Source organism: Xiphophorus couchianus, chromosome 18, assembly GCF_001444195.1.
Source record: "Xiphophorus couchianus chromosome 18, X_couchianus-1.0, whole genome shotgun sequence".
NCBI lineage: Eukaryota > Metazoa > Chordata > Actinopteri > Cyprinodontiformes > Poeciliidae > Xiphophorus > Xiphophorus couchianus.
The window spans coordinates 2,231,045-2,240,355 of NC_040245.1; the positions used below are offsets into that span (position 1 = coordinate 2,231,045).

Consider the following 9,311-nt stretch of genomic DNA (forward strand, 5'->3'; position numbering starts at 1 on the left):
AAATGTTTGCTTCCTCCTTTCCCCTCCTCTCCATCAGTCCCATCATTAAAGCTTCCGGTTAACCAAGCAGAGAACATGAACCGCTAAAGTAAAGCGTAATTTTTTACTTCAAAAAACAAAAACAATCTCAAATCAAGAAGAAATAAAACATGCAAAAAGCAATAAATAGTCCTAGAAAAATGTTAGGCTATGTTAATAATTATAACACTGTATATAACCTGCTGTAGCTAAAGCTACACTGCAAAAACACAAAATATTAACAAGTAGTTTCAAGTGCACTCAATGTAAGACAAAACTAACTTGCAAGTAACTTTTCAGCAAGATATGTAAGCTTATTTTAAGTAAATAATTCCTTAATGTTGGTGAAAAAGCATGACTGTAATTATTTCACCTATAGCAAGACATTTTCCTGTGTTATAAATGAAATAATCCACCAACTTTTCATGAATATTAAGAAATTACTCACTTAAAAAAACCTGCACCTCCCTGAAAAGTGACTTGTAAGTTAGTTTTGTCTTATTTCAAGTGTATTAAGATGTATTCATTACAAACTAGACCAAAAATACATGTTAAGGTTAATTTTTTTGCAGGGGTTAGCAGGACGAGAATGTTAGAGGAACTTTGGTAACTAGAGGCTTCCTACAATCTGTGCTAAGGCAGTCCAGCTGAATCAGTCAGACAGTTTAAAAATGGCTGACAAATACAATCATGTGGCCACAGCAATGCAACCAATCAACTAATCAATCAGTGACAGCGTACAGCTAATAAATCCTGTTACACTTGCACAAGAAAGAGGCCAACTAAACACAGTTGGAGAGTCTGAAATGGGATTTTTCAGGGAGATTTCTGAGGACTGGAGTAAGAAATTAAGTCCACACACTTTCTTGGAGAAGACAAATAAAAAAAAACCAAAATCTTGAAATTAGGGTAGAGAAAATTCTCACACAGAACTTTCTACTGATCAGGAACAGCATGGAGACGAATGCTGAGTCGCGTACCCTCCAGTTATTCTAACAGGTATACAACAGTATACAGCAGTTACAATGGCATAAAATACAATTAAAGACCAATAATCAATGAAACAATAAACAGGAAGGGGAGTCAGCTAAAACTGGACAAACACTGAGCAGCACTACAGCTGCTTGGGTGGAAGAAATGCAATATGCACAAAGATAGGCACGTTCTCTCGGCTGGATCTGCTAACATCGTGGTTAAAGATAAATGTAACTTCTAGAAAAAATGTTTTATTTTTAAAATATTTGTTATGAGACAGATTATATGTGGAAAAAGACAATCGAGCTCCTCAAACAACCAATCAGAGCGCTGTCAATCATGATTGTGTACACCCTGTTATGCTGCAGAGCTTGTCATAAATGATAATGCTAGTTAGCATGGCCACCAATTACAGTAAATAAATGGTTTTCTTGTAACACTAAGTTACTTCTCAACCATTAGCACATTTAGCAGTAGGTACACCAGCATGATTGACAGCGCTAACAGTCTCTTCCTGTCTCTGATTGGTTGCTTTTTAATGGGAGCATTGCATTTCTTCAGAGAGCAAGAGGAGCTTGATTTTGTTTTTCAGATTATCTGTCTCAAACATTAGACGGATTATTAGAGCCAAAGTAAGAAAAAAAATTAGAAGGACAAGGTCATAAAATTATGAGAATAGAGTAATGATATTAGAAGAATAAACTCGTACAAGAATAAAATTGAAATAATATGAGAATAAAGGGCGTGCCGTGGTGGCGTAGCGGTTAGCGCGACCCATATTTGGAGGCCTTGAGTCCTCGACGCGGCCGTCGCAGGTTCGACTCCCGGACCCGACAATATTTGCCGCATGTCTTCCCCCCTCTCCTTCCCTGTTTCCTGTCAGCCCACTGTCATATAAGGGACACTAGAGCCCACAAAAGACCCCCTGGAGGGGTGAAAAATAAAATAAAATAATATGAGAATAAAGTTGTAATAATGTGATTTTTTCTTTTTATGGCCCTAATATTCCCTGGTTCTATGTAAGAGAGAGATAATCTGTGAAGGGATTAAACTTCCTTCCAGTGCTACCGCTCCTGGTCAGAAACAACCAATCAGAGCTAGGAGGAGGGTCTTAGCCCTATCAATCATCCTTGTATAAGCGTTGCTAAATGTGCTAATGGTGGAGTTCCAGGAAAACTGCCATGACTAGCACTAGCATTCATGGCAGGTCTACTGGAGGGGATTATTTTGTTCATTTGGCCCTAATACTCCGTCATTTTATTTTTTATTTTTTAGTAAAAGTTACACTCTGTAAATTTAAACCCATTCCTGATCGAACTCAGCCTCAAAGCAAAACTCCTCCCTACTCGTCTGAGACGGAGAGGCGGCTGAAGATGGGGAGACGCCGACCCTCGAAGCTGGGAGACTCGGTGCCGCTGGAGGAGGAGCTGAGGGAACAGGAGGAGGTGTAGCCCTCCTCGGAGAGGGAGTCGGCGGAGGAGCATCGCTGCAGCGAGGGGAAGCTGTTCAGGGAGGCCGGCGGCTGCTGGGGGAGCCAAAACGGGAGGTTCTGGTTGCCGGAGGCGAAGAAGCAGAGAGAAGAGTCTCTGCCGTCGCCGATACCGGAGAACGGGTATGAGCAATGCTTGAGAGGCCCCGGTTCAGGCAAGAGAGGCGAAAGCAGCTCCGGACTCCCCGAGGAGGAGGGCGGAGGAGAGACGGAGGAGGCCCGGGTGAAGAGGAGGCAGGAAGGCTCCTGGACCGGCTGGAAGATGTGGGAGGAAGAGGAGAAGCCCGCGAAGCTGAGGCTGTGCCGCAGCATTGGTGGCTTGTGCCTCTGGGTTGCGATGACTTGCACCTCGTCTGCGTTGTGGATGAAGTGGCAGCGGGCGCCGTATGGACAGAAGCCGATGGTGTGGAAAGTGCGGCAGGGCTCGGTTTTGTACTTGGGGTGCCTGCTGAGGCCCCTCAGCTCGTCCAGGCCGTGGGCGAACTGACACTTGGCGCCGTACTTGCAGGTGCCGCTCTCCTCGAAGGTGCGGCACAGTTCCGTTTTGTAGCGGCTGGAGATGTGCGGCGGCGCCTGCGGCGGCTTGCTGATGCACAGACCCGGCGGTGGCGGCAGCGTTTTGTCCTCCCGCAGGTTCCCCTCGATCATGCTGACCGAGCGGTCGACCCGGAAGGGGATGTGACTGAGGGAGGAGCGGGGCAGCGCCCTGCTCCTCTGCTGGCTGGAGGCCAGGCCGAGGCCCCAGCAGCAGGCCGGCTCCGCGGCCTCCAAGCCGCTGTTGAACTTGGAGTTTGGCAGGGTCACGGGGCAGAGGGAGTGGCGTCTCTGGAAGCCCAGGACTCTCTGACTGTGAGACATCGAGCCACCAGAGGCGCCATCTGTCGCCTCCAGGCTGCAGAAATTCTGACACACAAAAAGAAGAGAGAAAAGATGTGAACTTTCTGCAACTCCAGGATGCGGAGCGAAACTGGCACACTGCAAAAAGCACACAAATACTTAAAATTATGTGTTTTTGCGATCCAAAGACAGATCAGTCTGAAAGGATCACGAATAAAACAAATTGAACTTTCCAGGATAAACTTTGTTTTAAAGCATATCTTGCAGCATTTAACCTTAAAATTAGTTTCATATTAATGAAAACGTACTAGCTCTATTGGCAGTTTATTTCACTTATAACACTTATTTTGCCCAAGTGAAATAATCTGCCCTAATCTGATTTAAAAGAAGCTCCTATATTTTGCTGCACAGTTACTTGTAAGGCAAGGTTTTGTATTTTTGTAGTGTACAATGTGTGTTGCCCTCCAAAAACACAAAATCTTACCAAGTATTTTTTGTCTAGTTTGTAGTGCAAATATCTTAATCCACTGAAATAATAAAAAAATAACTTACAAGTAACTTTTCAGTAAGATACAGGATCTTGTTTTAAGTCAATAGTTCTGGAATATTGATTACTACTTCCAATTATTTCACTTATAGCATGGGGAAATAATCTTTTAGTGGAACTAGTAATAGTTCTTAAATCAATATTAAGGAATTTTTTAACTTAATACAAGCTGCTATATCTTGAAGAAAAGTTGCTTATTAGTTAGTTTTGTCTGATATGAAATGAACTGATTTTTACCCTAGAAACCAGAGAAAAACACTTGACAAGATTTTGTGTGTGAAACACAAAATCTGAAGTATTTTTTGTCTAGTTTCTAGTGCAAATATATAAGAAACATTTTAAATATAGAAGTTTGTTTTAGGTCAATAATTTATCATTAATGAAGGGAAACATTTCAATCAACATTTGAGTAAATGAACTTTACAGGAGAAACTTTTTTGTTTTATAGCACAGTTTGAGAGATCTGAGTTAAATATGCAGCATTTGCCCTGAAAATTCATTACAATTTAGACATTCTTGTATTTTTGTTATTAAAATTGGCTCAAACAGAAAAAGCATTTGTTTTTATCTAAGTTTTCGCTGACTTCAGTTTGCTTAACAACTAGAAAACCTGACTTGTCTCTGGAAATAGAGACAAAATGAGGCTGAAAGCACTGTGAATAACGGCCTCATCACTTCTGGAAAACGGAAACTTTTCAAACTATATCTGACTAAACCTTAAAGAACTGACCTTCACAGGATAAACATGTTGCTTTAGGGCATAACTTGCAGCATTTACCCTTAAAATTCATTACAACTTACACATTCTTAAAGATTTGTGAGTTAAAACTAGCTCAAATAAGAAATGCACTGGTTTATTTTCTACAGCATTCACACAACAAAAACACAAAAAAGTATTTTTGTTTACTTTCTTCTGCAAATATCTAAGTAAAAACTAACTTTCAAGTAACCTTTTCAGCAAGACGTAGGAACTTTCCTTAAGTCAATAATTCTTGAATATTGATGAAAAAGTGCTGGTTCTACTGGGAGATTTTTTCACTTATGACATTGTCCCACTGTAATAAAGGAAACAATGGGACAGTGGAATTACTTACTTAGATTAAGCTCCTACATCTTGCTGAAAAGTTACTTGTAGGTTCCTAAAGTGCACTAAGATATTTGCAGTAGAAACTAGACCAAAAGCACTTGGTAAGAGTTTGTGTTTTTGCAGTGTGGCCTTCACATCATACTTGCTTAAATATGTTACCAAGTAATTTTGGTCTAGTTTCTACTGCAAACGTCTTAGTGCACTTGAATAAGACAAAAGTGACTTTCACGTAACTTTTTCAGCAAGATATAGCAGCTTGTTTTAAGTCAATAAATCTTGAATATTGATGAAAAAGTGCTAGTTTGACTGGCAGTTCATTTCACACACAACATCATATTTCCCCACTGTAATAAAGGAAATAATCGGAACTTGCATTTTTCATCAGTATTCAAGCATTATTGACTTAAAACAAGCTGCTACATCTTGCTGAAAAGTTACTTGTAAGTTAGTTAAGTGCAATAAGATATTTGAAGTAGAAACTAGACCAGATGGTGTGTTTTTGCGTTGCATTTTGATTTAAAGACTATAAAACATTAAATTAGAAGGATCGGTCTGCTGTTACCTTGCAGAACTCCTCATCCAGTTCCAGGAAAGGCGTCAGGGAGTTGGACGGCATCATTCCCTCCACGGTCTTCACCAAGTGAAGCAGCCTGATGTCTGATCCACAACAGATCAATTTCCAGGAGACTATAGTAATTTCTAGCAGCTTGGAGGAACTCTGCAGCTTGTTTTGAAGAAGTTTTTTGTTGTTGTTCCAGTGGTCTTGACGGGGTTGATTTTTAAAAATGTTCTGGTTCTGGATTGATGAAGCTTCGGTCCGTTGGCTGCAGTGCAGTGCAGGAAAGTTCCTCAACCATCTGCTGGAATCTGTTTAAATAGTTGGGGAAACCCACCCCCTCCTGTCCGAATGCTTCAGGGGGCAGGCTGGGAGTTTGTGTGTTAATGTGCGCTAATGATGTGTGTGTTGGCGGGGGTGGGGCCCTGCATTGTAATTGTGTGCTGGGAGGCAGGGTTGGCACAGCAAGGAGGGAAAAGAGCTGAATAAAGCTACTTTTCAACCCATTCATGACCAAAAAAAAAAAAAAAAAAAAGAAGAAGCAGCAGCATTCCTCTTTGAACGGGCCGTCCTCCATCTTTCATTTTGGATCGATACAGCTGAAAGGTCAATAACAAGTCCTACTCAACATATTCTCTGCCTTTTGGGAAAAGAAAAACTTAAAAAATTGTATTCAGTTGTGATTAAGAGAGGACGGACATGCAGCTGTGACAAGCTGCAACTTAAATTTGAACGTAAATCTTATATTATCCATTCCAGGAAGTTTCAGCTGTTGTTTATTTTGTACAAGAAAAATAAAAGTGAAAACAAGACGAAAGAAGCATCAAAATAATTCAGACCTGGTGCAACAAACAACCAAAAATAATTAGAAATACATAAAAGAAACCATTTTTGAATAATATTTGGTCTTTAACAGAAGTAATAACTACTTGAAGCAACTTCAGTTTGAGAAATAAGTTTAAGTTTCATTGAAACTTTATATTGGAAAGTTTTGAAACAACTCCTGCTGCCCCAAAATCAACATTTCCCCCAAAACAGTATTTTCAGTACTGTTTTGGAGGTACTGAAACAGTACCCCCAAAGTTGGAGGTACTGTTTTAGTTGGAGAAAAGTTGGTTCCCCAACAAGTCCAGACATTTATACTCAATCCTCATCTAGAAGAAAGTTCAGATTTCTCTCCAACCCTGACACAAAATCCTATCATGTCTATAAATTATTGTAATATCAGCAGTAATAAAGGCTTATTTGCATTTTTGACCATTTCTATGTCATAAACTCCAATGCTACTGTTAAATATTTGTTTTGTTAGTGATTTTAATCAATGTTCACATAAGTGTATCACTATTAGCTTAATAATAGTTGTTGCTAATAAAAAATTTATTTGCCATTAATTACAAAATTCTATTAGTTTTCCATCCTGCAACAGAGATGGGTATGTAATAGTTTCAAGAGCTGGGTTCAACATTAATATTGCACTTTTATCGTCTCAAACTGACATGATTTGCATTATAATCTATTTTAATCTAATAACAGATTGAGTGGTTATACCAGACATTTGTAAAAATCTAAATTTAAAAGCAGAAACTTGGGAAAATCAACTGGAATCCAACCAGAAGTCCAAATCCTGACTTGTACATTTCCTCGACAAACACTACCTAGAATCCAATATGGCTGACCCCGTCATAAACCAGTGACTTCAGCAGTAATGAAGTTTTTACTTTCACTTGTGATTGTATCTTGATAATCCAGTCACACAAAAAAGTAATGCACAATCTTTGTGAATGTGTTACTAGTGTATAGAAATCCATAAAATGCAAAGAAATGCAAAACTATTGCTCTGCTAATGGTTCTGGCCAACAGCGGTTAGCATTGGCACAAACCACCAACTTGCAAATTCAATTCGTTTTCTATTTTTCTTTAACATGGCTAACTTGGATGTGAAATCAATCAAGAGCTCCACAGTTGTGAAGATGTAAACATTAGTTTTCACTCTGAGCAGGCCGCATAGGCGGAGGTTAAGACAGATTGTGACAGCGACAGCTATTTGTTGATGCTATTTGTGATAGCATCAGTAATGCATGTTTATTTGCGTTTTTATGTGAATTTTTATGTGAATAAATCTGTCACACACACACAGTAATGCACAACTTTAGTTAGTAACCATGTTCTTAGTGTTTTTGATCCATAAACCTCAGAGGAATGTATTGTTTTTAGCTTGCTAATTGTTGTTGCTAACTTGTACTGATCACAGTGATTACCAAATCCTACTTTTCTGTCTTGCAAAATCACATTACTTTCATTATAAACCGCTTCAGTCTGATACAGACGTACAGTAGTTCTCCAAGGACAGAAGTAAACAAAAAGTACTGTAATACCTGCTGAAGTCCAAATTCTAACTTTAGAAGTCAAAGGTTACGCAGCAAAACAGACAGAAAAAGCAAAAGTACAAAAAGTAGCGATAGCAGGAATAATAAAGTGTTGAACTGAACTTTGGTGAAATCAGTCACATACTTAGCATGGTGCAATATTTCTCTGTGAATGTGTTTCAATATTGTTTAAATCCATTCAATTGATAGAAACGCATTATTATCAGCTAGCTAACGGCTGCAGCTACTAAAGTAGGTTTTCATTGTGCAACTGGAAGATTATTAGGCTGTGCGGAAAACAACTGCAAAATAGTTTTACACTATTATTATTATTATGTTTTTATCAGCTGCAAAGTATTATTTTTTAATAAACATCACTGCAGTCTGTTAGTTTGAGGTTAGCTAGTTTGACAACAGGAATTAAATTGTAAAAACTGAAGTTAATTTATTGTACATCTGACCTAAACGCAGCTGCAGAGAGATTTTTGGCCTTTGTTAGTTGGTTGCTTAATCCCTAAAATGCATTGATATTGGTTTGTCCTGCTAATAGCTGTTAGCTTGCTCACTGAGCACAACTTGTTCCCATTCTCTGCAAGTTGAGTAGAAGATTGTTTTGACTGTCATGGCAATAAAAGCACCTTAACGTTGCTGTTGTGTCAAAGTGATTTTATTCTTCATCAGCAGTAATGGTTGACTTAAAAAACAAAAAACTGATAAAGGATTGCTGTTTGTTGGATTTAAAGACCAGGACTAACTTTAAAGAACTTTTAGCAGATAGTTTACACCCGCCTTATGTTTCTCTGCGGACTAAATGTGGGTCAGTTGCAGAGTTGTGTAGTAGCTAGTTACATTTATTCAGTCACATTTACTTGAGTAACTTTTATTGAAAAAATTTACTTTTAAGAGTACTTTCACTGCGCTGTACTTTTCACTTGAGTAATGAAATTATTAAGTTTTTTACTCTTGAGCACTGAAGGAATGAAAAACAAACATGTTTTAAACCCAAATTCCCCAGACACAGTCACACACCTGCAGTTTTTGTTAAAGTTTCATAATTTTTTTATTGAAAGAAACTGATTTGGAAAACTTATTTTTGCCTTATTTTGTTATTTCTGGTTACTTGTATGAATACTTGTCATTTTCAAAAATTTCCACTTAATTTAACTTTGGTCTGTCTGATTATGTAGTTTTTAAAACTTAAATGATTGATAACATAATCAGTCACTCGGTACTTGAATAGACTTTTGGCTACTTTTTACTAGAGTAATTTCTTAGATGGCTACTTTTTACTTTTACTTCAGTAAAAATATGTTGAAGTAGTTCTACTCTTGCTTGAGTACAATTTTTGGATTCTCTGCCCAGATCTGGTCGATTGTCAGTTTGGGTTCAAAGTTCGTCTTTAAGTTTAGAAATGCCTCCAGGCTGAAATGGGGTTA

General features: G+C 38.6%; 1 protein-coding gene across 1 annotated transcript; it reads right to left on the reverse strand.

Moving 5' to 3' along the window:
• Window positions 1–2,267: 2,267 nt before the first annotated feature.
• LOC114161348 (mRNA decay activator protein ZFP36L1) lies at window positions 2,268–8,527 on the reverse strand. The gene is made up of 3 exons (XM_028044565.1): window positions 6,603–8,527; window positions 5,516–6,558; window positions 2,268–3,385 (listed from the first exon to the last, which is right to left on the reverse strand). The coding sequence occupies exons 2-3, from the start codon at window positions 5,570–5,572 to the stop codon at window positions 2,336–2,338; spliced, it is 1,107 nt and encodes a 368-aa protein (XP_027900366.1). The 5' UTR covers window positions 5,573–6,558; window positions 6,603–8,527; the 3' UTR covers window positions 2,268–2,335.
• Between the last annotated feature and the right edge of the window lie 784 nt (window positions 8,528–9,311).